Source organism: Hyperolius riggenbachi, chromosome 10 (assembly GCF_040937935.1).
Source record: "Hyperolius riggenbachi isolate aHypRig1 chromosome 10, aHypRig1.pri, whole genome shotgun sequence".
Taxonomy (NCBI): domain Eukaryota; kingdom Metazoa; phylum Chordata; class Amphibia; order Anura; family Hyperoliidae; genus Hyperolius; species Hyperolius riggenbachi.
Genome location: NC_090655.1, coordinates 12,067,409 through 12,095,198, shown reverse-complemented (window position 1 = coordinate 12,095,198; position 27,790 = coordinate 12,067,409). Strand labels below are relative to the sequence as shown.

General features: G+C 44.6%; 1 protein-coding gene across 3 annotated transcripts in view; it reads left to right on the top strand.

Moving 5' to 3' along the window:
• The window catches only part of ENTPD1 (ectonucleoside triphosphate diphosphohydrolase 1), a 206,353-nt gene extending 183,800 nt beyond the window's left edge, over window positions 1-22,553 (top strand). For all 3 annotated transcript variants that reach the window (XM_068255123.1, XM_068255122.1, XM_068255124.1), the window contains 4 exons: window positions 10,443-10,706; window positions 14,756-14,869; window positions 20,251-20,385; window positions 21,816-22,553. In XM_068255123.1, the coding sequence (XP_068111224.1) occupies window positions 10,443-10,706; window positions 14,756-14,869; window positions 20,251-20,385; window positions 21,816-22,022 (720 nt within the window). In that variant the 3' untranslated portion in view covers window positions 22,023-22,553. The remainder of the gene's footprint in view (window positions 1-10,442; window positions 10,707-14,755; window positions 14,870-20,250; window positions 20,386-21,815) is intronic.
• Window positions 22,554-27,790: the final 5,237 nt, after the last annotated feature.

Sequence of the window (27,790 nt, the reverse complement as noted above, 5' to 3'; positions counted from 1 at the left end):
AAGGAAATAAATATGGCAGCTTCCATATCACTCACCATATCACTGTCCTTTAATTGCCTTTAGAGGCTAAACTCTCTAAATACATTCAGAGTGCATTTCTATGTTTTCCTTCAGTCCTGTGCAAAGGTTCAGGACAGGCCCACTTTAACCCATTTCTTTTATTGATTTTCCAATCTTTCTCACATATCGGGCGCCTCTCACCCCCTGGACTAGTTTGTTTACCCTCTTGGAAGAAAGAAACATCGGTCTCTATTCACAAAACTTCTCATAAATGACTTATCACCTAATTGATAGAAATAACCTTTCAGCACGTTTACAAGCAAAATAATCACTCAAAGTAAGTTGTTCCTGATTAACTTCATTTCAATATTACTTTTCTTACCTTAACCACTTTGTCCTCCTTGACGTATAAAAACGTCAAGGAGGACAGGCGCGCGCGTACACGCGCACTCCCGGCCGCGGATTCGGTAGCCACGGAATCAATGTATCGGGCTAGGGAGCCCGATCATTGATTCCTCTCCCCCGCTGAAAAAGCAACAGCTTCTCTCGGAAGCTTCGCTCTCTCTGAAGCTGTGTCCCTCTAAGCGTACATTGTACGCTTAGAGTGACGTCATGTAAACAAACTCGAGATTGCCATCTTTTGGCCAAAAAGTAAAACTACAAGTAAAAGTAAAAAAGCATTACAATACACAAATATTTCCCCAAATAAAACACTTTTATATCCCACCCTCCCAAAAATGCCCACATAAAATGTTTAATAAAAAAAAAAAAAAACATTACTATAAAAAACAACAACACATAAATATTTACCTAAGGGTCTAAACTTAAACTAAACTAAATATCTATGTAAAGATGAAATATTTCTCTCTATTTTTTTTTTTATAAGCTTGTAAATAGTGATGTATGCAAAACGGAAAAAATGCTCTTTTATTTCCAAATAAAATATTGTCGCGATACATTGTGATAGGGACATAATTTAAATGGTGAAATAACCGTGATAAATGGGCAATTACAATACGTGGGTTTTAATTATGGAGGCATGTATTATTTTAAAACTATAATGGCCGAAAACTGACAAATAATAATTATTCTTCCTGTTAAAATGCATTTACAGTAAAGTGGCTCTTAGCAAAATGTACCCCCCAAAGAAAGCCTAATTGGTGGCGGAAAAAACAAGATATAGATCAGTTCATTGTGATAAGTAGTGATAAAGTTATAGGCTAATGAATGGGAGGTGAACATTGCTCGGATGCATAAGCTGAAAACGACTGAGATGTTAAGTGGTTAATTATATTATATTTTTGCAGAGGCGTATCTAGAGGGGTGCAGGCATGGCTCGTGCCATAGGCGTCACAGCACCACGGGCGCCATAACTGCCCTCGCCCCACGTGCTCCACCACCATACTGAGGGATGCCTCTCAAATGTTTGTACCTGATACCACTGGAGAACATCTCTCACTATCAATACTGGGGGGGGGGGGGGGGGTAATTGTACTGGGGGGACACCTCTCATTACCTATACTGGGTGGGCTACTTATACAGGGAGACATCTCTCACTACCTATACTGGAGGGGGGGGGGGGTAATTATACTGAGGGATACCTGTCACTAACTATACTAGGGGGCTACTTATACTAGGAGACACCTCTCATTACCCATACTGAGGGGATACGGGGGGTGTACTTATACTGGGAGACACTTGCCACCATCTATACTGGAGGGAGGGGTAACTTATACTGTGGGAAACCTTTCATTACCTATACTGGGGAGCTGCTTATACTGGGGGGGGGGGCACACCTCTCACTACTTATGGCAATATTTCAGTGTCTGCCATAGGCGCTCTATTGCCCAGATACGCCCCTGTATTTTTGCTCTTTGGGTATTCCTCACACGTGTTAAGAGTTGGGCAACCCTAGTTTGTGAGTACCATTTCTTTTGTCTCACAATGCCCATTGCCTGAAATACTGCACTATTGGGCTCCTGCTCTTCGTTTGTGTGTTTTTATTTATTTTTTTATCAAGGTTGCTTAATATACCCTCAATTTCCCCGGTGTATAGCCACTTTTGGGGGAAGGCCAATTAATCTGACAATATATTGTCTGGGATGCGGCAGGGAACTGGCGATGATTACTAAATCGAATTGGTTGGCAAACTTTTAAAGTCTCGCATGTTATAAATCGCTGCAGAGAGATAGAAAAATCGGTTTCCTGAAGTAAGTTATGCTTATAGAACGTTCCTAGCAAACCTCTTTACTCACTCAAACTGAAGTTACTACACGTGTTGTCCACTTCAAGCTGCCTTATTTTTCTTCGGGTAAGCCATGCCAAAGCTGCAGCCACTAGGACGCGCTCTATAGGCAGTAGCAGTGTTAGGGAGTCTAGCCCAAGGTCTCCTTACTGAATATTACTGAACAGGAAGAGCAGAGATTTGAACCCAGGTCTCCTGTGTCAGAGACAGCGCCCCTATCTTCAGCCATACTGAGGAGGAGAATAGGAGGCTACTGATCAGTAATGACTTTTAATGCTTTCTATGAACAAACTCTGAAAAAAAGGACTCTATCCCTTTAGCATTTTTTTTTAAATATCTGAGCCATTGCTAAGAGTTAAGCAGCACCAAAATACCTCCTGTAGCACTTCCATTCACTTGTATTGGGAGTTTGCTGAAACCCCATAATTGGTACAGAAAATAAAGCGTATCTCAAACTTAACTCAGGCATGTTTCTGTGCCAAGTGCACAATGGTGACAATTAACTGTTTTTATTGTTCCCTTTTTTCTCACACTCTCCGTTCCATGTTGGGATTTTTTTATATCTCTTCCAGTAAATAGAGTGTATTTTAGTTTCATAATTATTTCAACAAATTGCGCTTTTTGCCGAGCTTCTGAAACTTTTCACATCTCGGCGTCCTAGGTATTTTTAGAAGAATATAGCATGAAAGATCGGATTTTTCTAATCCGGGGGTGGTTATATAAATTCTCTCGTTTTCCTGTTAATTTTTGAAATCCTCTGCCTATGTTATTGATACATCTATTTATAGGTATGGGGATTGTTCTTTCATTTTTTTTTTCTTCAATACATTTTTTTCTTTTAACCTGTTAAATACAAGTTGTCCATTTTGTCATTGGCGTTACTGTTGGAATAGACAGATGCCTTATCTGTCTGACTCCTCAAATATAACTAATGCCCATATACTCCAATGCCAGAATACTGACCACTTAGCAGTGTGATTATGGCCTCAATTCACCAGAGTTTACCAAACTATTTATCACATGGTCGGTAATTTACCTCGTGTGATAACTCAAAATAGCAATTCTCCAAAAATATAGGCTGAAATACAGACAGGTCGAAATTCGTGCCATAAATAGGCGATAGTTATTCGTTATTTTTTCTCAAAAAGCAGGCCGGTGGCGATTGGAGGGGTGATGTAGCAAGCCAAGTGCTAGCTACACCCCCTCCGAAAATGTGGTGTAAAAAGAGTTTCCAGGGGCTAAGTAATCCACCGCGGCGGTAATGGATGAGCCGAGCTCGTCCATACAGCTCAGGTGGTTAATATGCAGAATGGAGGGAGGGATTTGTAATGGAAGGAGGGGGGTCAAAAAACAGGGAGGGAAACCCTCTGCGGTCACATGCTGGTAATAAGCTCCTCCTCCTACCCACAATCCTTTACTTCCAGCATCCAGAGAGGCAAAGTATCGCATGCAAATCACTAACACCGCATAACTATTGACCGCTTATCGCTCGGTTTTCGCATCCATATCGCTCCATTATCGCCTGCTACCAAACACTCCTCTCACTATCCTCACACAGTGGTGAATTGCAAAAAAAAATGTTGAAATACTGCATGAGATAAAATACCGACCTTTTATCACTTACTAACTTTCCTCTGATGAATTGAGGCCATTGTCTACTGACCCAGGAAGAGAAAGAAATGTACCCAATTCTCCAGAGCTGCTGATCATGTAGCTGGCTATAATACCGTACTTCACCCAAGTATTGGTTTAAAAAAGTTTCACAATTATGCCTACACAATCGGTTCAAAAGGATGACTTCTTTTTTTAAATTTGCAACGTGATATATTATTATATTACTAGTGGACCTAAGCCTGTTTAAAAACGGACTAGGTCTGTCACTGCGCATGCGCCTGACGCGCACACACATTTCCGCTGCGCCTGCCACGCCACGTGCACGACGCGCACACCTGCCCGCCAGGCCCGTCCGCCCCTTCGCCTGTCATCGCTTGCGGTGCGTCACTCTCCCTCAATGTATCTGCGTCCCTGAACATGCGCTCTCGCATGTGGGACACACACAGAGACATGGAACGCAGAGACCGTAGGGTTTTATAATAGAGGATTTAGTATTTATATAGTGCTAACATCTTCCACAGCGCTGTACAGAGTGTATTGTCTTGTCACTAACTGTCCCTCAGAGGGGCTCACAATCTAATCCCTCCCATAGTCATGTCTATGTCTATATCTTGTAGTGTATGTATCGTAGTCTAGGGCCAATTTGGGGGGAAGCCAATTAACTTTTCAGTATGTGGTTAAAATGTGGGAGGAACCCAGAGTGCCCGGAGGAAATCCACACAGACACTGGGAGAGCATACAAACTCCATGCAGAAAGTGCCCTGGCTGGGATTTAAACCCGGAGAACCAGCGCTGCGGGGGGAGAGTGCTAACCACTTCGCCACCGTGCTGCCATATTGGGCCCAATGCACCTAACTGTGGTAACATTGCCATGTACAGACAGCCCACGGCAATTTTACCCTTACTTCCGCCAGTAAGTGCTACGAGTTACACTATTAGCGCAACCTCAGGTACTCAAGTAACAATATCATTGCTATGGTAACGTGCGTTGCTAATGAAATTACCGTTAGTAACGCTCGCTTCCCTAGCAACAGTTGCGCTACTCAAATACCCCTGGTCACGCTAGTGGCATAACTCGAGGTACACACTGCTGGGAGTGAGGATAATATGCACAGCAATGTTACTGCAGTTACATGCTTTGGGCCTCATCCAATTTTACTCAGTTTTCCCCTGGGTGATCTTTTTAAATCTTATCAATAAAATGCATTTTAAGCCACCAGCAAGCAGGAAAATACTCAGAATTATTTTGACAGTTCTTTTTCACCAACTTTTTGGTACTTTCCAGTTGCAGACTGCTGCAAAGTTATTTTTACCCCATTGCCGTCCGCGTCGGCAGCCCCAGGACCGCCTGGCGGCGATTGGCGTAAAGTCCTGGGGCTGTGTTTAGCAGGAGATCGCATGCAGGATGCGCGCGCATCTTCTGCCTGGTGGGCGGAACGGAGCTCGGCCTTCAGTCTCCGAGTGGCTCGGGAGACTGTTAGACGGCGAAAACGCCGTCTAATTTACCCATACAGCACTGTGATCGGCAGCAGCACTGTACTAGGGACAGCCATGTGACACGGCTGTCACCTCCTGAGGCTCAGGGGTAATCGGCTGAAGCCTATGACAGCTGATCACGGGGATTGGCTGGCGGGGGGAGTGTATAACAGTTAAAAAAACACATTTTTTTTTATTAAAAAACACGCATAAACATAAATAAACAAATAAATAAACATCTAGGGGGCGATCAGACCCCACCAACAGAGAGCTCTGTTGGTGGGGAGAAAAGGGGGGGGGGGGAATCCCTTGTGTGCTGTGTTGTGTGGCCCTGCAGCTTGGCGTTAAAGCTGCAGTGGCCAATTTAATGAAAAATGGCCTGGTCTTTAGGGGGTTTTAACACTGCGGTCCTCAAGTGGTTAACCTCTCTGCACGACTGCCTAACGCAGGATGGCGGCCTGCAGAGAGGCGCTCTCGTTCCTCAATCATGTCACATGACATGATCTTGCGAGGAACGAGATTTGCAGGGAATGGGCGATCGCTCGAACGTGCGTTTCCCTGCAGTAAACACAGGGGGACGCTGCAAACAGCCTGCCAGTCTGCGATCGGGGCTGGCAGGCTATTATTTACATGTATAATGCTCAAAAACGTGTACAGCGCTGCGGTCTAGCGCAGCACTGTACCGAGAACAGCCTTGTCACTTAACTGTCCCTCCGAACGGCTCACAAACGAATCCCTATCATAGGCATATGCCTATGTATGTGTAGTGCAGTGGATGTAACGTGATCTAGGGCTAATTTAGGGGGGGATGAGGACGAATAAAAGAAATAGAGTTTGTTTTGTTTTTTTTAAATAATGCTTTTTAATTAATATAAAAAAAAATTGCAGCACCAATCAAATATCACCAAAAGAAAGCTCTATTTGTGAGAAGAAAAAAGGGGGTAAAATTCATTTGGGTACTAATTTGTATGACTGAGCAGTAAACCGTTAAAGTTGTGAAATGCTGAATTGTAAAAAAAATGGCCTGGTCATTAGGGGGGTGTAAACCTCTGGCCCTCAAGCGGTTAAACAGTTTAAAAATGATCTGCTAGGAGAAAGTTTACGAGAAAAATGAATTGAATCAGGCATATTATTTTTTTTACCTGCACAATCTGTTATTTATTGCAGCTTCATATTGTTATTGTGACGGTTTGCTTAGTCTAGACCTGTGCTGGTTATGAGATGGCCACCAGACGGCATATGTCATCCATTCATGTACAGAGCAGGGTGTACAAATCTCCAGGCCATGTTACTCACCCAGTCTGGAATCTCTTTCTTCTGAGAACTGATTATTGTGCGGACAGAGCACTTCGTGAAGGGTAACAAAAAAAACGTAACACTCTTCCTAGCGGTGGCATGATTTTTTCACCAGAGGATATATAGAAAGTGTTAGTGTTCTCGTGCTTGAGGGTGGTGAACTGGCCAAAATATAATACTCTTCCTTACTGATCACACCAGAAAAAAACAAGGCCCAGACAATTGACATGGAGCACCTCGGATGAGAAACTAGTGTGAATACAGCCAACCCATGACAACTGTGTGTGGGGATCAGTTACAGTGGATGAGTAATGAACAGATAGGCCTGGTGCACACCAGAGGAGTTTTTCTGAGCGTTTTGAGTTTTTAAATCTGCAGCTAAGGTTATCCTATGTGTCTGTGCACACTGGAGCAATGAGATTTTGTAAAAAACCCCATAGCATTACATTGGGAAGAGCTTTTAGAGGTTTCAAAAGCTCTTCCCAATGTAATGCTATGGGTTTTTTACAAAACCTCATTGCTCCAGTGTGCACAGACACATAGGATAACCTTAGCAGCAGATTTAAAAACTCAAAACGCTCAGAAAAACTCCTCTGGTGTGCACCAGGCCTGAATGGGAACATTAAACACACCCCAGGATACAGCTCGCTCATGTGCCATCTATTGTCTGCAGAGTGCTTGTTCACAGAAATATCGCCCTAAATCTCAACCGAAGATAGCTAGTAGAATGTAGAGTTTTCTCTTGTCCTCTAATGCGTTAAAATTGTCTGGAAATAGTTCCATCAACTTCTTAAAGCGGAGTTACATAGTTACATAGTTATTTGGGTTGAAAAAAGACATACGTGGATCGAGTTCAACCAGTGAACAAAGTACAACACCAACACCAGCCTGCACCCTCACATATCCCTGTTGATCCAGAGGAAGGCGAAAAAACCCTTACAAGGCATGGTCTAATCAACCCCAAAAGGGAAAAATTCCTTCCTGACTCCAGATGGCAATCAGATAAAATCCCTGGATCAACATCATTAGGCATTACCTAGTAATTGTAGCCATGGATGTCTTTCAACGCAAGGAAAGCATCTAAGCCCCCTTTAAATGCAGGTATAGAGTTTGCCATAACTACTTCCTGTGGCAATGCATTCCACATCTTAATCACTCTTGCTGTAAAGAACCCTTTCCTAAATAAATGGCTAAAACGTTTTTCCTCCATGCGCAGCTCATGTCCTCTAGTCCTTTGAGAAGGCCTAGGGACAAAAAGCTCATCCGCCAAGCTATTATATTGCCCTCTGATGTATTTATACATGTTAATTAGATCTCCTCTAAGGTGTCTTTTCTCTAGACTAAATAAACCCAGTTTATCTAACCTTTCTTGGTAAGCGAGATCTTCCATCCCACGTATCAATTTTGTTGCTCGTCTCTGCACCTGCTCTAAAACTGCAATATCTTTTTTGTAATGTGGTGCCCAGAACTGAATTCCATATTCCAGATGTGGCCTTACTAGAGAGTTAAACAGGGGCAATGTTATGCTAGAATCTCGAGTTTTTATTTCCCTTTTAATGCATCCCAAAATGTTATTAGCTTTAGCTGCAGCAGCTTGGCATTGAGTATGATTATTTAACTTGTTGTCGATGAGTACTCCTAAGTCCTTCTCCAAGTTTGATGTCCCCAACTGTATCCCATTTATTTTGTATGGTGCTAGACCATTGGTACGACCAAAATGCATGACTTTACATTTTTCAGTTGTCAGCCACAAAATAAAATTCCATTTACCCACTGCTCTGTGTTTATTATGCAGCCTGCAACCTGACCCTGCAGTGCAAGCACTCCAATCTATTCAGAAATGTTTCTGCTGTAATAAATCTTATCTTAGTCAGCCTGGCTCTATTTGGTACATTGCCAATGAGAAGGAAGCTTGTTATCACCCCTCCCACATTTCTGCTCCTCACTGATTGGCTGAGGGCAGTTCAGTAAGCTGCTGAAATCTGATCTATGCTGTGCTCAACTGTGTTTACAAAGCTAGCTAGGTATGACAGTGCAGTTTCTAGGAGAAAAAAAAAGTAAGGGAGGAAATGACCAGGACTGGGTTCAGTCAGAGGGAGTTAAGATAGAAAATGCCCGGAACAGTTTTCTCTTTATTTACTGTATAAAACTCACTGAAATCAAAATGTGGACAGTACAATACATATAGTATTAGGGATGGTCAATGGGATGGAAATAAGTTCGAGTTGATGCAGGATTATGCAAATTTATGCATGCTTGAAAATGGACCAATCGAATTTTACCTCAGCAGGATTTGATTGGTTTATTTTAACCACTTAAGCTCTCAGTCGTTTTCACTTTATGCATCCGAGCAATGTTCACCTCCCATTCATTCGCCTATAACTTTATCACTACTTATCACAATGAACTGATCTATATCTTGTTTTTTCCGCCACCAATTAGGCTTTCTTTGGGGGGTACATTTTGCTAAGAGCTACCTTACTGTAAATGCATTTTGACAGTAAGAATAAGAAAAAAACGGAAAAAATTCATTATTTGTCAGTTTCGGCCATTATAGTTTTAAAATAATACATGCCTCCATAATTAAAACCCACGTATTGTAATTGCCCATTTGTCACAGTTATTTCACCGTTTAAATTATGTCCCTATCACAATGTATGGCGACAATATTTTAGTTGGAAATAAAAGAGCATTTTTCCCGTTTTGCATCTATCACTATTTACAAGCTTATAAAAAAAATATAGAAATATTTCATCTTTACATAGATATTTAAATAGTTTAGACCCTTAGGTAAATATTTTTTTTTTTTTTTTTTTTATTGTAATGTTTTTGGTTTTATTTTATTAAACATTTTATGTGGGTATTTTTGGGAGGGTGGGAAGTAAATAGTGTTTTATTTAGGGAAAAATTTGTGTAGTGTCATTTTTTTTTTTTACTTTTAGATGTAGTTTTACTCTTTGGCCACAAGATGGCAACCTTGAGTTTGTTTACATGACGTCACTCTAAGCGTACAATGTACGCTTAGAGGGACATAGGCTCAGAAAAAGCGAAGCTTCCGAGAGAAGCTGTAGCTTTTTCTGCGGGGGAGAGGAATCAGTGATCGGGCACCATAGCCCGATTAATTGATTCCTGGGCTACCGAATCCGCAGCCGGGAGTGCGCGTGCACGATCGCCCGCGGGAGCGCACATGTCCTCCTTGCCGTTTTTATACGTCAAGGAGGACAAAGTGGTTAAAGCTGCATACATTTGCATAAAAAAATTGAATAATACTTCATCAACACAAAATTATTTGCATCTCATTGACCCTCCCTAACTGGTATACGGCTAGCTTTTTGTTCTATATCTAGGAGGCTGCTCTGCTCTGAAAAACCGAACTTGCTCTGAAAAAGATTGTTACCTTGTTAGCAGTAAGAACGAGTAGAGAGGGTCATTTAGATGCTAATAAAATCGCTTGCATGAATATTTTCATTTTGGCACTTAGCAACTGACGTTCAGGAAATGCTTTTGAAAACAAAGAAAACCCTGAGAATCCCCCACGAGGAGATGGACTCATTCAAAACCTGTCTGTTCTGTCTGTGCAGATTTTAACAGCTTACTTATTTCGCTGGAGAGGTCCTTTAAATAGTATGCAGTTTAGTATTGGACAAATCAAAATGTCAGGAAGTTAATTTGATTAGACCAGTTCCAATCTGCATGGTCTCGGTGACCATGTACAACGTGAGACCTTGGATAGAAATACATTATATATAAGTTCAGCTCTGCTTTAGGTGCATCACATATACAATATTAATGAATAGTTTTTTTGTCCTAGGATGAACAGAGCACCCTCTTGGACCCCTGCTTTAACTCAGGATATATCCGGAATTTCAGCACGTTTGACCTCTACAGCAGCCCCTGTGTATCCCGCTTAGGACTCCTCCCACTCACCCTTTCCAAGACCATCCAGATCCAGGGGACGGGCAATTACCATCTATGCAAGGACAGGGTCCAGGCGATCTTCAATGTGTCTCATTGTAACTATTCTCGGTGTTCCTTCAATGGTGTTTACCAGCCGCTGCTGCACGGCAAGTTCGGGGTAAGTACCGTTCAGTCCTGTGGATTTGAGTTTACTTGCGAAGTGTGTGTTTGGAAGATGTAGCCATCAGTGGGATACAATGTATCAGTTCTTTGATTAATGTTGGGGGCAGGCCCGGATTGACATCACAGGAGCCTATAGGCACTGATGTCCTGGCACCCCAGACTCCGCCCTCCATGAACCTACAAACCCCTGCCTAACCACACCTGCCGTTACTTCCTTGCTTGGCATAGGTAGCTACAGGTGCCATCTAGTATTAGGAGGGCTGTTTTGGGGGGCAGGAGGGGCCGCAGAATGAGGGGAAAGCATGGTCGCACATCGGCAGGGAGGGGGACAGTCACCCCCCCCCCTCACCTCGGGCTCTCCCCTCAGTGCTCCCCTCCAGCATCAATTAGTGGCAGCAGGTAGCGGGCGGGAACAGATACCTCCATCCGGTCCGATCTCTAAGTGCCTCATGCTACTTCCTGTTTAAACAGGAAGTAGGGTCAGACACAGAGAGCGGAACCTCCGGCGCATGGAGCACATGAAGGTATGTGTTCCTGCCCGCCACCTGCTGCCACTAATTGATACTGGAGTGGAGCACTGATGGGAGAGCCCCAGATGAGGGGGGGACTGTCCCTCCCCCCCGCCAATGTGTGGCCAAGCTCTCCCCTCATGCTGCGGCCCCTCCTGCCCCCCAAAACGTCCCTGAGCAGGGGCTGCAGCCCCTATTGTTATGCCACTGAGTATTAAGTAGACCAGAGGTACCCTCAGTATTCAGTAGCTAGAGGTGACCCCAGTAGAAGGTAGATCTTGTCGTTGAAATGCTGAGATTCGGGTGAGTAACCTCATTTACACTCCACTCGGGACTCAGCATAGGTAAGAGGAGGCAGCACTGATGAAGTGAAATGAGCCTTTCCATCATCAGGCGTCTGTAGGCATGTGCCTACTGTGCCTATTGGTAAATCCAGCTCTGGTTGGGGGGTTATTCCACTAATAAGATATGCAAGATGCAAGCCTCGGGTCAAAAGCCACATACTTACCTAAGAAGAGTGAAGCATCTGGATCCTGCAGAGGCTTCCTTTCTCTTCCTCCGAATCACCGTTGCAGAGCATGGACCCCTAAAGGAATCTGACACGCTCTTGTCAGATTCTGTACTCGTAACTGCTCTTCTTTTCAAACATGAGCAGGGGCATAACTAGAAATCACTAGGCCCCCCTGCGAAACTTTGGATGCCCCCCCTCCCTTCGCGCTGTACACAAGAGCTTGCTGCACACTGAATAGGGACTGTCTACAAATCTTTGTATGATTCCTGGTCAGTGGCTGAGCAGGTGCAGTCATTAGATCAATTGTGCAGAGAGAGCCCTTTGTGCCCTTAGCTGTCAGTCTCTCAGGACAGGGAAAAGAAACTTCCCCCACAGGGCCCCCCTGAGGCTTCTGGGCCCCCCTGTGGCTGCATCCCTTGCAGGGTATGTTGTTACGCCCCTGAGCATGGCTTTACTGCGCTTGCACATGCGTGGCCACGCCTGCGCAGTAAGCCAGAACCACTCGTGCAGGGGCGGCCATGCTTGCGTGTGGCCGCTCTTGGGAATTAAGAGGAGTGCGGTCACCATGTGCAGGAGGGTCCCATACGGCGGTGGGGGTCCAGAGGAAAGCGTGGGTATCCTCGGGAGGATCCAGAGGCCTACCTCTCCTTAGGTAAGTATTTGATTTTTGACCTGAGGTCCCCCTCGGATTATACAATATACAGTATGGGCCTGATTCACAAAGCGGTGCTAACAGTTAGCACGCTGGTGAAAAGCCCTTTATCACACCTAAACTCAGTTTAGGCATGATAAGTTTAGGCGTGATAAGTTTAGGTGTGATAAGTTTAGGCGTGATAAGTTTAGGTGTGATAAGTTTAGGCATGATAAGTTTAGGTGTGATAAGTTTAGGCATGATAAGTTTAGGTGTGATAAGTTTAGGCATGATAAGTTTAGGTGTGATAAGTTTAGGCATGATAAGTTTAGGTGTGATAAGTTTAGGCATGATAAGTTTAGATGTGATAAGTTTAGGTGTGATAAGTTTAGGCATGATAAGTTTAGGTGTGATAAGTTTAGGCATGATAAGTTTAGGTGTGATAAGTTTAGGTGTGATAAGTTTAGGCATGATAAGTTTAGGTGTGATAAGTTTAGGCATGATAAGTTTAGGGGCTTGATTCACAAAGCGGTGATAACTCAGTTATCACGCCTAAAAGACTTTAGGCGTGATAACCTTTGCACCACTGAGTTATCACCGATTTGTGCTGCTCTTCGCGCGAAGCTACCGCGCGTACGCGCAAAGTCCCATAGGGCTTAATGGGAGCTTCGCGCGAAGAGCCGGGTGCTGCGTGCGCGCTTGCGCGCGGAAAATTTGCGCGAGTTTCTTCTTATCACGCCTAAACTGAGTTTAGGCGTGATAAAGGGCTTTTCACAGGCGTGCAAACACTTTGCACCGCTTTGTGAATCAAGCCCTAGGTGTGATAAGTTTAGGGGCCTGATTCACAAAGCGGTGCTAACAGTTAGCACCCTGGTGAAAAGCCCTTTATCATGCCTAAACTCAGTTTAGGCATGATAAGTTTAGGTGTGATAAGTTTAGGTGTGATAAGTTTAGGCATGATAAGTTTAAGCGCCAACTGCGTTAGCACCACAGTGCACAGCTGATCAAAAGTTTTACGTTAGCAAAGACTGGTGCACTTCGTATAAAGTTTAATGGCTCTGTTTTGTGTGCGGGACTTTGCAAGCGATCTAAACTTATCTAAACTTAGCATGCCTAAACTTATCACACCTAAACTGGCTGTTCACCGGCGTGGTGCAATGGTTATCATGCCTAAAGTCTCTAACTGGGTTAGCACCGCTTTGTGAATCGAGCCCTAGGTGTGATAAGTTTAAGCACCAACTGGGTTAGCACCGCAGTGCACAGCTGATCAAAAGTTTTGCGCTAGCAAAGTCTGGTGCACTTCGCATAGAGTTTAATGGCGCTGCTTTGCGTGCGGGACTTTGCACGCTATCTACACTTATCTAAACTTATCACACCTAAACTTATCACACCTAGGGCTCGATTCACAAAGCGGTGCTAACCCAGTTAGCATGCCTAAAAGACTTTAGGCATGATAACCATTGCACCATGCTGCTGAAAAGCCAGTTTAGGCGTGATAAGTTTAGGTGTGATAAGTTTAGGTGTGATAAGTTTAGGCATGCTAAGTTTAGATAAGTTTAGATCGCTTGCAAAGTCCCGCACGCAAAGCAGCGCCATTAAACTTTATACAAAGTGCACCAGTCTTTGCTAGCGTAAAACTTTTGATCAGCTGTGCACTGCGGTGCTAACGCAGTTGGCGCTTAAACTTAGCATGCCTAAACTTATCACACCTAAACTTATCATGCCTAAACTTATCACACCTAAACTTATCACACCTAAACTTAGCATGCCTAAACTGAGTTTAGGCATGATAAAGGGCTTTTCACCAGCGTGCTAACTGTTAGCACCGCTTTGTGAATCAGGCCCCTAAACTTATCACGCCTAAACTGGCTTTTCACCAGCGTGGTGCAATGGTTATCACGCCTAAAGTCTCTAACTGGGTTAGCACCGCTTTGTGAATCGAGCCCTTTGTGTGTAGCTTGGAACCGGGCCAGTCAAATGCATTTCCTGCCAATTTCGGTTGACGTAATTCCAATAGCACACTACAGTACACTTTCCCAAAGTAAAAACAATCCTTAGTAAATTGTATTACATGCACATATTTGTGATTAATCATCTTCTTTCATAGTAAAAGTAGCTTGCATGGCTGCGTCAGTGGCTGGGGGGATGGGAGTGCATGCACATACCCATTATCCTGTTAAGTCTGTTAAACCACTCCCACTTGTGGAATGAATGCGTCACTACAGTAAAGTAGGTGGGGTGTGAAGGAATGAAAAAAGTTTTACTTCCTGTGTTATGCAGACTTATGAACTACACAGAGGAAGTAGAATTCTGGGCATGATTAACACCAAACGTTATACTGTTGCCATGGTAGATAGGTGTCATCTGATGCAGTGTGTGATGTGTTCCTACAGGCATTCTCCGCATTTTATTTTGTCATGGACTTTTTAAAACGTGCCACGGGAACCTTTTCTTTGGAGAGTGTAAAAGAGGCAGTGGAGATGCACTGCGCCAAACCCTGGAACGAGGTAAGCCACAGACCCAGTGTGCGACTTTTATCAATATGGCCGGTCATAAGCTTCCAACTGCAGCCTGGTCAGTGTGGGCGGGATTTCAATATTCAGATAAATATAAACAGTGGCGTAGCTAAGGTGCTGTGGGCCCCGATGCAAGTTTTACAGGGGGCCCCCCAAGCACTCTATACATAACAATTGATACGGAGCACCAAAACCCGCCAAAGGCAACTACAGTGTCAGAGGTGCAAGAAGGGGATGGGGAAGAGTTTGCTAATGATTACCACTGTTCAAAGCATCTACAGAAGTGATTATTTTGAGCACAGGACCAATAGAGAGCTAATACTGTAGTTGAGGGAGGGCCCTTCGGGGGCCCCTCTGGCCCAAGGGCCCCGATGCGGTCGCTACCTCTGCAACGCCTATTGCTACGCCCCTGAATATAAAGCTTTTATGGCTACCTGCATTTCTCACAATAAACTTTAATAGTGAAAAAACTGCAAACAGTAGTTTGTCCACATTAGTGATATTCATGTCTAGGAGAAGTCATGGAGAAGCATGTGATCAGTCTGGTCAGGTGATAGATATGTAAGGCTCTGATTAGTGATGGGCGTGTCTAGGAGAAGTCATGGAGAAGCATGTGATCAGTCTGGTCAGGTGATAGATATGTAAGGCTCTGATTAGTGATAATCACGTCTAGGAGAAGTCATGGAGAAGCATGTGATCAGTTTGCTCAAGTGATGGATATGCAAGTCTCTGATTAGTGATGGTCGTGTCTAGGAGAAGTCATGGAGAAGCATGTGATCAGTCTGGTCAGGTGATAGATATGTAAGTGTCTGATTAGTGAAGGTCATGCCTACGAGAAGTCATGGAGAAGCATGTGATCAGTGTGGTCAGGTGATAGATATGCAAGTCTCTGATTAGTGATGGTCGTGTCTAGGAGAAGTCATGGAGAAGCATGTGATCAGTCTGGTCAGGTGATAGCTATGTAAGGCTCTGATTAGTGATGGGCGTGTCTAGGAGAAGTCATGGAGAAGCATGTGATCAGTCTGGTCAGGTGATAGATATGTAAGGCTCTGATTAGTGATGGGCGTGTCTAGGAGAAGTCATGGAGAAGCGTGTGATCAGTCTGGTCAGGTGATAGATATGTGTCTTATTAGTGATGGTCGTGTCTAGGAGAAGTCATGCAGAAGCATGGGATCAGTGTGGTCAGGTGATAGATATGTAAGTCTCTGATTAGTGATGGTCGTGTCTAGGAGAAGTCATGGAGAAGCAGCTGATCAGTTTGTTCAAGTGATGGATATGTAAGTGTCTGATTAGTGATGGTCATGTCTAGGAGAAGTCATGGAGAAGCATGTGATCAGTTTGTTCAAGTGATGGATATGTAAGTGTCTGATTAGTGATGGTCATGTCTAGGAGAAGTCATGGAGAAGCATGTGATCAGTTTGGTCAGGTGATAGATATGTAAGTCTGATTAGTGATGCTCATGTCTAGGAGAACTCATGGAGAAGCATGTGATCAGTTTGATCAGGTGATAGCTATGTAAGTCTCTGATTAGTGATGGTCGTGTCTATGAGAAGTCACGGAGGAGCATGTGATCAGTCTGGTCAGGTGATAGATATGTAGGTCTCTGATTATTGATGGTCATGTCTAGGAGAAGTCACAGAGAAGCATGTGATCAGTTTGTTCAGGTGATGGATATGTAAGTGTCTGATTATTGATGGTCATATCTAGAAGTCACAGAGAAGCATGTGATCAGTTTGATCAGGTGAAAGATATGTAAGTCTCTGATTAGTGATGGTCGTGTCTAGGAGAAGTCATGGAGAAGCATGTGATCGCTCTGGTCAGGTGATAGATATGTAGGTCTTTGATTATTGATGGTCATGTCTAGGAGAAGTCACAGAGAAGCATGTGATCAGTTTGTTCAGGTGATGGATATGTAAGTGTCTGATTGGCTAGTCATGATCATGTGCTAAATGATGTGATCACAGCCAACTAGATCTTTGCAAATCTGATCAAAGTTGATCAAACAAATCACTTGCTTCTCCATGAGTTCTCCTAGACATATTAATATTATTTGTTGTATTTAGAAAGCACCAACACTAGTCCACATGGTTTAAAGCGGCCATCTTTATGCAGTTTTCATCAGTTTTTAATAAAGCTGTGAAAATGAAAGGTCAGTGGATGAAATTATTGCAAAAAGTAACAACTGAGATCAGGATAAAGGGTTGCCAGAAGGTAAGGGCCCCTATGCAATTCACTTTTTACCCTGAGTTTTCTCATTGGTGATATTTTTAAACTTGTCAATAAAATGCATTTTAAGCCCCCAGCAAGCAAGAAAATACTCAAAATAATTTTGATAGTACTTTTTCACCTACTTTTTAATACTTTTTAGATTACAAAACGCTGAAAATCTATTTTAAAAAGATGTTGAAAAATGATCTCCTAGGAGAAAACTCTAGAGAAAAAACTAATTGCATATGGCCCAAGGTCAGAAGGGCTGAATTCCAAATCCAACAAAATTTCATCATTTTGCCTGATGGTCTAGGATACAGCGCTCTCACTGCCACGCCCCGGGTTCGTTCCCCGGGGAGGGAACATGTATTTTTCAGCGCCACGGAATATGTTGGCGCTTTATAAATTAAGAATAATGGAATCCAAGTTTGCTGTGAAATTGGAATTTATTGTAAATAGAAATATTTTCAAATTAGCCATAACATTAATTATGGCTCCCTTGGGCTCAACAGTCATTTTAAGCCATTTATGCAAAAAATAGGTTTGTAGATTACTCTTATGTAATTTTGCAAAACTATGATGTAGTTCATTCAAATTCTACGTGAAATTGGAAAATTCCAGTGCAAAGGACAGAATTCCTCGAAATCCTGTGCGCTGATCCATAGTTGCCTGTCATTTCTGAATAAAAAAAATGGCAAAAAAATGAGTGGAAGCCTCTCTCTTTTAAATTAAAGGACTATGGCCTCGATTCATCATTGTCTTTGCGATAAATTTCGAATTCATTTATTTAACAAACTGGAAAAAGTTTATCGATTTCTAGTTGTATTCATCAAGGTTTTTCCGCATTCGGTGTGACTTCGATAAAATATCAATAACAATGCGGTAACCATTCGGTAATGTGTCGATATTTCCATTTTGCAGCGGTAATTTAACACAAGGCTATAAGATTCCCGTGGAATTGTGGGTAAAAGGCAGTCCTTTGAACACGTAGCAACATTCTAAATTGGTCTTAACACCTGGACCAGGATTCTGGAAGTGGATTGGGACAATCCCACAATTTTGCCAGCTGCGGCTTGATAGGAGCCTTTTCTGAAAAAATGTAGTGCAGCTAGCAATTTAGTTAACCCCTGGCACTGCCTGTGTTCTCTTACAGGATGATTCAAGAGAAACGCCGATGTCCTGTTATAGCAAATAAATCCATTCTCTTGCAAATTGATCTGGTTCTAGACCTTATTCTTGCCCTTCTGCGCCTTTGAATCACTCTCAGCTGATACATAACCACTTCACATGGCTCCATCTTCTCTGTCAGCAATGATCTGACAGGAATAACGACAGAACAGTGAAGGAGATAACTAATCCTAAATGTAACGCTAAACCACGCCCACTTTCATTTTCATGAATTGCACTTTCTTCCGTTTTACCGCATCGTTACCGAATGATTACCGAATGCTCGCTAACAGCTGTAGATAACTTTGATGAATCCTGAAATCAACTTATTGAGTTCGGTATTTTATCGTGCTGTTGGTAATTGATTCGATAAGTCTTGATGAATCGCCCTTTTTCAATCAACTTTTTTGTTTGTTTTCTCCTAGGAGATCATTTTTCATCTTCAGCATTTTGTTATTGAAACAGTACCAAAAAGTAGATGAAAAAATCACTGTCAAAATTATTTTTTGCTTGCTGGTGACTTAACCCTCCTGGCGGTTTATTAAAATCTGCCAGGGGGCAGCACAGCCGTTTAAAAAAAAAAAAAAATGTGTATCATGTAGCGAGACAAGGTCTCGCTACATGATAGCCGCTGCTCAGCGGCATCCCCCCAGCCCCTCCGATCGCTTCCGGCAATCGGAGATCAGGAGATCCCGTTCAAAGAACGGGATCTCCTGGAAGGCTTCCCCCATCGCCAGGGCGTCAAAGGGGACTTCGATCCACCCCTCAGCGCTGCCTGGCACTGATTGGCCAGGCGGCGCACGGGGTCTGGGGGGGGGGCGGCTGCGGCGCGACGGATCGGCGGGGAGCGGCGGTGATCGGATTGCACACGCAGCTAGCAAAGTGCTAGCTGCGTGTAGCAAAAAAAAAATTATGCAAATCGGCCCAGCGGGGCCTGAGCGCATGCCTTCGGGAGCTTTCGGAAGCCTTCGGGAGCACTCGGGCTCCCGATGACGCGGCCGCTCCATACTACGCATGCGCAAGCGCCCTCTATGACGCACTCGCGCGTACGTAGTATGGAGCGGCCCGTCTTCGGAAGCCCAAGTGCTCCCGAAGACCTCCGAAGTCCCTGCGGCGGCGGACGCGAACGGGGGAGCCAGCGCAGCACTGAGGGCACCGGGAGAAGGAAGGCTCATTAGGACCGAGCCTTCCCTCTCCTTAGGTGAGTATCTGACTTTTTCTTTTTGAATCCGGTACCCATTGGCTTTAAAGTGAGTCTGAAGCCAATTTAAAAAACAAAACAGACACTCCCCTAAGGAAAAGGGAAGCTCTGGGTCCTTTAGAGCTCCCAGTTCCTCCCACGGTCCCCGTCTTTCAGCGATGTGTCCCCTGTTACCAGTCTCTGCTCACTTCCGCTGTGGGAGGCTTTCGGAAGACTTCGGGAGCCCAAATGCTCCTTTTCGGTGTTACCCTTAGGATTTTCCCTTTCTTGCATTTCTTACCGCTTAGAACTCGGGGAATTTCTAGTGGAATTCAGAGGGTCTGTATCGGCTTTCTTGCACCTGTCCTGGAAAACTTTTAGATCATCTTCCATTCCTATATTAGTATGTAAAGCAGAGGCGCCAGCAGGATAAAATTAGATAAAACATTTTTTAAATTGCTTGGAGGAAGTGGTGGGCTTACCTCCAGAAAGCAGACACAAAATACTGTCTCAATAGTATCAAACACATTTATTATAAGGTACCCCAAAAGTGCAACGCGCTTCGCAGGCCAAGCCTGCTTCATCAGGCAAAAATGTGGGGACAACAGAATTTCAGCAGTAACGGGTATAGCGCCTCAGTGAATATATAAATAAGAAGAGTCCACACACCGTAATCCAGGAACTGTGGTTTATTGTTCCCTCTGCATAAACATCATTTGACCGTTAACACCAACTTACATTCTTTCCCGACAGCTATCATGTTCTCCATAATGTGCAGTGTTTTCTATCCATTCCCTGAATGTTTCTCGTTCTTCAGGTGAAGAGGGAATCTGGGAAGATAAAAGAGAAGTATCTCAGTGAGTACTGCTTCTCCGGAGTCTACATCCTGAACCTCCTTCAGCTTTACGGCTTTAACGCCAGCATCTGGGATGACCTCTCATTCGTAGGCAAGGTAAGCACCTGTTTGCACTGGGGTAACTATAGCCCACAGGTGTGGAACTCCAGGCCTGGAGGGCCAGATCCATGCCAGTGTTTAGGATGGACTGAGAAAGAGAGGAATGTGTTCTACCTGATGGACCGCACCTTTCCTGATTCAGACCCATCAATTTATTTGAGCTGTGTCAAAAATGTGTGAGGACCTCGGCCCTCGAAGGACCGGTTTGACATCCCTGCCATAACCCCTGCAACCCCAACAGTTGCAGGGGGGCCTGAGAGCTAGGTGATCGTGGGGGGGGGGGGGGAGGGCTGGTCATGTATCCATCTTGTGCAGAGCGTTGTACATACCTGCTCCTGGCACAATACAGGTATCCTCCACTTTCTGGTTGGCAGCACTTTTCAGCAGAAAAAAAAATCTCTTAGCATAAATTAAAAATTAAATAACGTTCATTAACTTAAGAAAAAAAAGCAACACTGAAATTATTTTTTATTAGTCATGTGTTTGTTGGGAGTTTACAGTGGAATGAAACTCAAATTCCATCTTTAGTCTAAAACCGGGGCGTCAGACTCAAATACATAGTGGGCCACATTAAACACTGGGACCAAGTCAAGGGCCAGCTTCAATGTCTAGTTGCCCCCTCCCTCCCCTATACAGTTACCTGGTGTCTACTGGCTTCTCCCTTCCCTGTACAGTTCCCTGGTGTCTAGTGCCTCCCTCCCCCATACAGTTCCTTGGTGTTCAGTGGTTCTCCCTCCCCTATACATTTCCCTTGTGTCTAGTGCCCCCCTCCTTCCCCCATACACTTCCCTGGTGTCTAGTGGTTCTCCCTCCCTCCCATATACCTTTCCCTGGTGTCTAGTGTCAGCCTTGCTGCCCCTTTTTCTCCCCTATACCGTTCCCTGGTTTCTAGTGCTTTCCCCCTACCTACCCCATATGGCTTCCCTGGTGATCCAGGGCTTCACCTCCAATATAGCTTCCCTTGTGGCCTAGAGTGGGCCAAACATTCAGAGTGGGAAACCACTTGGTTTGGATGAAATTTGATGGCTCTGCGAGACGTCTGCAGGTTAGAGTTGTATGGTGTAAAGCATCAAACGATATGACTAATAACTAAAAACATATGACTGTCTTCCAAGTTACTGGAAGAGTTAATAATGTGCAAACGTTTCACTCCACTTAGCTACTAATTGATAAGATTGCCCAGAATTATCAGATGGTGTTGAAGTGTACTAAGCTGTGCAAACAATCCACTTTAGTTAAGTTATGTGGAAACTCTTTAATTCTCATCTGGGAACCCCCCCACAATTCAACAATTCAGAACTTCTGTACTATTTGGTAGAGAATCCAGTTGAGCACAGATCTGAAGAGCAATGCTGTTAATGTACTTTGTAGAATGTGGCAAAACCATTGGCTTGAATAAACGTATCCCCACCATGTCCTCTTCACAGATTCACGGCAGCGATGCTGGATGGACTTTGGGGTACATGCTGAACTTGACCAACATGATTCCCGCCGAGCTTCCTCCCTCTCCTCCACTGTCGCACGGCGGTTACGTCGGACTCATGGTCTTCTTCTCCGTTCTCTCAACGTTCGTCCTTCTAACTTGCTGGTTGGCCTTCCGGAAACCAAAATGTCTACAAAAGGGCATCATCTAAAAGCCTGACAATTTCCCACCACCGGGGATGGACGGACGGAGAGCTGCCCTTCAGATTTGGCTCGCCGTGGATTAATATGGTGACTTTGCCGACCGCATGGACCAGATGAGGACAATGGAAGGGGACGATGGGATCTGCTTCGATCGAGGGACCACTTAGGCTGTGCATGGACCCGAGAGCAGCCATTCCTGGAAGGGTCACTTGTTTTATTTTTTTTAATTTTATCAACTTCATATTTATGGAGAGAATAAAGAACATTTTTTATCCTTCTGAAGAGAGGAATATGAAAGAAGACTGTGAATAGGAGACTATTACCACCGGACACCACGATGGGGCTTGTGTTCGGAAAATTACACAAAAAATATAAACTGATCTCAGGTTACATCATATAGTTAGCGCTATTATTGTATTTTTATAAGTCCTCTTCATTTATAATAGGTTACATTCCTCTGTCTTTGTTGAGAAAGCCATAGCAATGCTACAGTGTACCCATACACATGAGATTTATATATAAAAAGAACGAAAAACCTCCCAGAGTTCACTGTGGTGTGTTATGTGCTGGTCCAGACACTCTTCTTTCCAAGAAGAACACAACGGGAGCTCAATAGAGTGTAAATATTTATTTACGTGCTCCAGGAAGTGCAACGCGTTTCGCAGGCGTATCCCGCTTCCTCAGGCTATGAAAGGAGCATATAACAGAGGCGTGAAGCTTGACACCAGACTTGCATGAGTTATACGCGCCTGACGAAGCAGTGTATGTCTGCAAAACGCGTTGCACTTTCTGGAGTATGCAAATAAATAGTTTTGTTGAATAACGGCAACAGTATTTTGTGTCTGCTGGATGGAGCCAAGTCCACCTTGGCCTCCTCTTATTTTAAACTTTTTAGCTAATGTTATATTTGTTGTGCCTCTGTTTTTGCCTACACATTCTTTCCAAGAAAGACCTCTTGGGTGTTATTTATTTCAAATGCCCTAAAGGGGGTCCTCTGGGCAATACGTGGGATTCTCTCTTCAGGTTTATTTGAGCTAATCTTATGACCAGAGGCAGGGCTGTTTTTAGGCATAGACAAACCAGGCAGATGCTATTCTTAGTAGACTGGGCTTTATGAAATTCTTATTTTACGCTAGTTCCATTTAGACAAGGATGAATGGTCATTTTAACACCTAAATGGGCACTAGTTAACCACTTGACGGCCAGGGGATTTTCCCCTTATCTGTGCTGCGTGGGCTCTTCAGCTCACAGCACAGATTGTGTTTGCAGCATGGCGATCAGACTTCCCCCCCCCCTTTTTTCCCCACTAGGGGGATATCCTGCTGAGGGGGTCTGATCGCCCCCGGCTGTTTGGGTTTTGCGGGGGGGGGGAGCTCCTCAAAGCCCCCCTCCGCAGCGCTATTCTGCCCTCTCCGCCCTTCCCTCCCTCCCCTCCTTGCTGTGGGTGGCACAGGATGGCGATCCGTCCTGCGCCGCCTCTAATAGGCTTTAGCCTATCAGATGCCGGCGATCGCCGATCTCCTTTACGCAGCAGCGCCGTATTGATGTAAACACAGGGGATTTCTTCCCCGCGTGTTTACAATTAGCCTGCGAGCCGCGATCAGAGGCTCGCAGGCTGTTCACAGAGACACCCTCCGTGAACTGACATGGAAAGGCCGCTCGCACGAGTGGCCGTTTCCATGGAAACACCACTTCGACCTGCCGACGCCTATCGGCGTTAGGCGGTCGTTAAGTGGTTAATGGGGATGGTCAGTTAGATGCAAATAATTTTGAGATGATGCCAATGTATGCAAATTTATGCAGCTTGAAAATGAACTAATCGAATTTTACGCCAGCATACATTTGCATCAACTCAAAATTATTTGCAGCTCATTGAGCATCCCTACTAGGTAATAACAAAAGTTTCCATGAATAGCATAAAAATGAAAGGAAGGAACTGTTCATAAGCTAATTAAGCTGGGATTGTTTTGATTCGGTCTGTATTGATTCTTGCAACTCTTCTGGATTTCAAGGACAGTATTCCAACCTGTAAAGATCCAGGCCTCTCACAGAATGTTTTTTTCTTTATAAAATAGCTACACGCCCCTCTTAACATTTATAGGAAGGATTTTGTTGCGTGGGCTGAGCGCAGTGTTCTAGACTTTTTACCGCCTTAGGCAAACTTGTGAGATGCCGCCGCCCCCTCCCTCCTCTCCCCCCCCCCCCAGTATAGGTAGCCTGGAGGGGGTAGCAGGCAGGAAGGGAGGCAGAAGGCACAGTGGCGGGGAGGGGGGGTCAGACCCCCTCTCCCTCACCTGGGTTCCCCGATCTGTGCTCCCCCTCCAGCGTAGTATTATCAGGCAGTGGGCGAGGATGACTCACCTCTTCGCGTTCCAGCGTGCGTTCCACTCTCGCCACTTGCTGCAATGCCGTTCTCTTACAGTACAGTGGGCGGCATTGCAGGAAGTGACAAGAGTGAACCACCCCCCGACTTTGCCGCCTGAGGAAACCGCCTCACCCCGCCTCATTTGCGGCCAGGCCCTTGTTGAGCGAGATCCTGTGAGCCGTATCTGACCTATTAATAATTTTTGCAACGCCAATTAATATGGGCTAAAGGCTAAAGACTTCTAATTCATAAGTTTAGGCTGTGTGTGTGTTTGGGGGAGGGGGTGGTCAGGCAACAGCTGCCTGGCCTCAGGCGCCAAAATGACCAGAGGTGACATTGACCGGATGTTAATGTTTTACTCATTACTGCCCATCTTCTAGTCACTAAAGAGCTCTCCTTGCCATTCCATAACAAGGCGGATATCTTGCTAGGGCGGAGCTTCTGGACAGCAGCATCTGGCATCCTGCGTCAAGCCGAGGTGGAGGCGGAGTAATGGCACTGGGAGGAGAGTTGGAGAGAAGAGCTGACTGGGTGATAAGTGGGAGGCTGGAGTAGAGTTTGTCAATATAACGTATTGGGCGGGGGGAAGGATTTTTTTTGCAAAGCATTTTATACTACCAGTATATGAAGCGAATATATTGTGAGGTAGGATGTGAGAAACAGCAGTGTTCTCCCAAGAATATTTTCCAGCAGGGTGGCATAAAAAAGTAGCCGGGTGGGGCACAACTCTGCTTACAGCTTAGGATGAAGAGGTAAGCTGATGACAGCCGGGTGCTCCCCAAAATTACCCGGGTGGAGCCCCCGGCTAATAGAGCTTGGGGAGGACACTTAACGGGAATATGAAGGAAGAGGTTTTGTGATAAAAGCAAGACGTTTTGAGTCAGGATGATACCAGTTCTTCATCCGCATCTTGTAAGCAAGCAGGATTGAAGTCTGAAGAAGGATGCACAGCCAAAAGCTCGCTTACTTTTATTCTTTTATTAGCCATAAGTAAAAGCAAGAAGTTTTGAATCAGGATGATACCAGTTCTTCATCCGCATCTTGTAAGCAAGCAGGATTGAAGTCTGAAGAAGGATGCACAGCCAAAAGCTCGCTTACTTTTATTCTTTTATTAGCCATAAGTAAAAGCAAGAAGTTTTGAATCAGGATGATACCATTTATTGGCTAACACAGTACAATGCTGTTCTGCTTTCTGATAAGCTAGTTGTACAGCAGCACTGGACTTTAAAGGGAATCTGAGGTGAGAGGGATAAGGAGGCTGCCATATTTATTTCCTTTTAACCACTTAATGACAAGCTGACTTATAAAAACGTCCTGCTAGAGCCTCTTAATGGCTCCAGGATGTTTTTATAAGTCAGACAGTGCTGCTGCCGCTGCGCGCGTGCACGTGCGTGCTCCCGTGCGTGCATTCTCGTGCACGTGCAAATAGTGCAAACAAAATAAACACCAAAGACAAAAATACACCTTTATTTCCAAATACTATATTGTCACCATACTTTGTACTAGGGACATAATTAAAATCTTGTGATAACCAGGACAAATAGGCAGATAAAATGTGTGGGATTTATGTACAGTAGTAGGGTTTGTATTTAAACTAGGGGATGAAATTGGGGAAATAGTGTATTTTTCATTTTTTCCTTGTTTTTCCCTTTAAAATGCATAGAAAATAAAGTAATTACTGAAAACAAATATCAAAAAGCCCAATTGGTGGTGAAAAAAACAAGATATAGATCATTTCATTGTGATAAGTAGTGATTAAGCTATTGGCAAATAAAAGGGATGAGCACGGAAAGGTGAAAATCGCTCTTGTCCGTTAGGGTAAAAACGCCTTTTGAGTGAAGTGGTTAAACAATACTAGTTGCCTGGCAGTCCTCCTGAACCTCTGCTTCTAATACTTTTAGAAATAGACCCTGAACAGGCATGCAGCAGATCAGGTACTCTGACTCAGGTTTTACTGGATTAACTATATCAGGCGCGGAGCTAGGGGGGTCGGGGTAGGACAAGTGCCCCGAGGCGCCTGGTCCCCAAGGGCGCCCAGCTGAGCTTCGGGGTTTTTTTTTTGTTTTTTTGTTTTTGTTTTTTTGCGGGGGGGGGGGGGGGGCGGGGGTGAGGGGAGCAGCGCAGACAAGAGGGAGAGCTGTGCGGACGGTGGGGAAGGGGGGCCATCTCCCCCCTCCTTCCCTCACCTTAGGTGCTCTCCCTCCCTCGCTCTCCCCTCCAATGTCCGGGGGCGGAACTCGCCTCCGTCTCGCTCCAGCGCCGGCCGGAAGTTCGGGTGCGCAGCCGCTGCTCTGGTCTGGACCAGACCAGAGTAGTGGCAGATCCATCCGGCGGCGTTGCGACGAGACGGAGGTAAGTTCCGCCCGCTGCTGCCAGCCATCCGGACATTGAAGGGGAGAGGGAGGGAGGGAGAGCAGCTCTTCCTCTTCTCTGCGCTGCTCCCCTCCTGCTGGGGAGGGGGACACCTGACCTGGCTACCTACTCTGGGCACATATACCCCTGCCTACATATATTGGGCACATATACCCCTAACTACATATACTGGGCATATACCCCTGGCTACCTACTCTGGGCACATATACCCCTGCCTACATATATTGGGCACATATACCCCTAACTACATATACTGGGCATATACCCCTGGCTACCTACTCTGGGCACATATACCCCTGGCTACCTACTCTGGGCACATATACCCCTGCCTACATATATTGGGCACATATACCTCTAACTACATATACTGGGCATATACTTCTGACTACCTACTCTGGGCACATATACCCCTGGCTACCTACTCTGGGCACATATACCCCTGCCTACATATACTGTGCACATATACCCCTAACTACATATACTGGGTACATATACCCCTGGCTACATATACTGGGCATATATACCCCTGGCTACATATACTGGGCACATATACCCCTGGCTACATATACTGGGCATATATACCCCTGGCTACATATACTGGGCACATATACCCCTGACTATATATACTGGGCACATATTATACCCCTGGCTACATATACTGGGCACATATAACCCTGACTACATATACTGGGCACATATACCCCTTGCTACATATACTGGGCACATATACCCCTGGCTATATATACTGGGCACATATATCCCTGACTATATATACTGGGCACATATACCTCTGGCTACATATACTGGGGACACATACCCCTGCCTACATATACTGGGCACATATACCCCTGGCTATACTTTTCCATCTTATCTCCTATCTAACTTTTCAGCACCTGGGAAATGGGAACTAAAGAAAAAAATTCATAAGGTTAATGAAAAATGTCATTATTTTGAGTATTTTTTTTTTCCTGGGGAGAGGTATGAAAACTTCTCATGTGAGAATACTCAGGAGAAAAGTTAATTTAATATTGTTCCCCT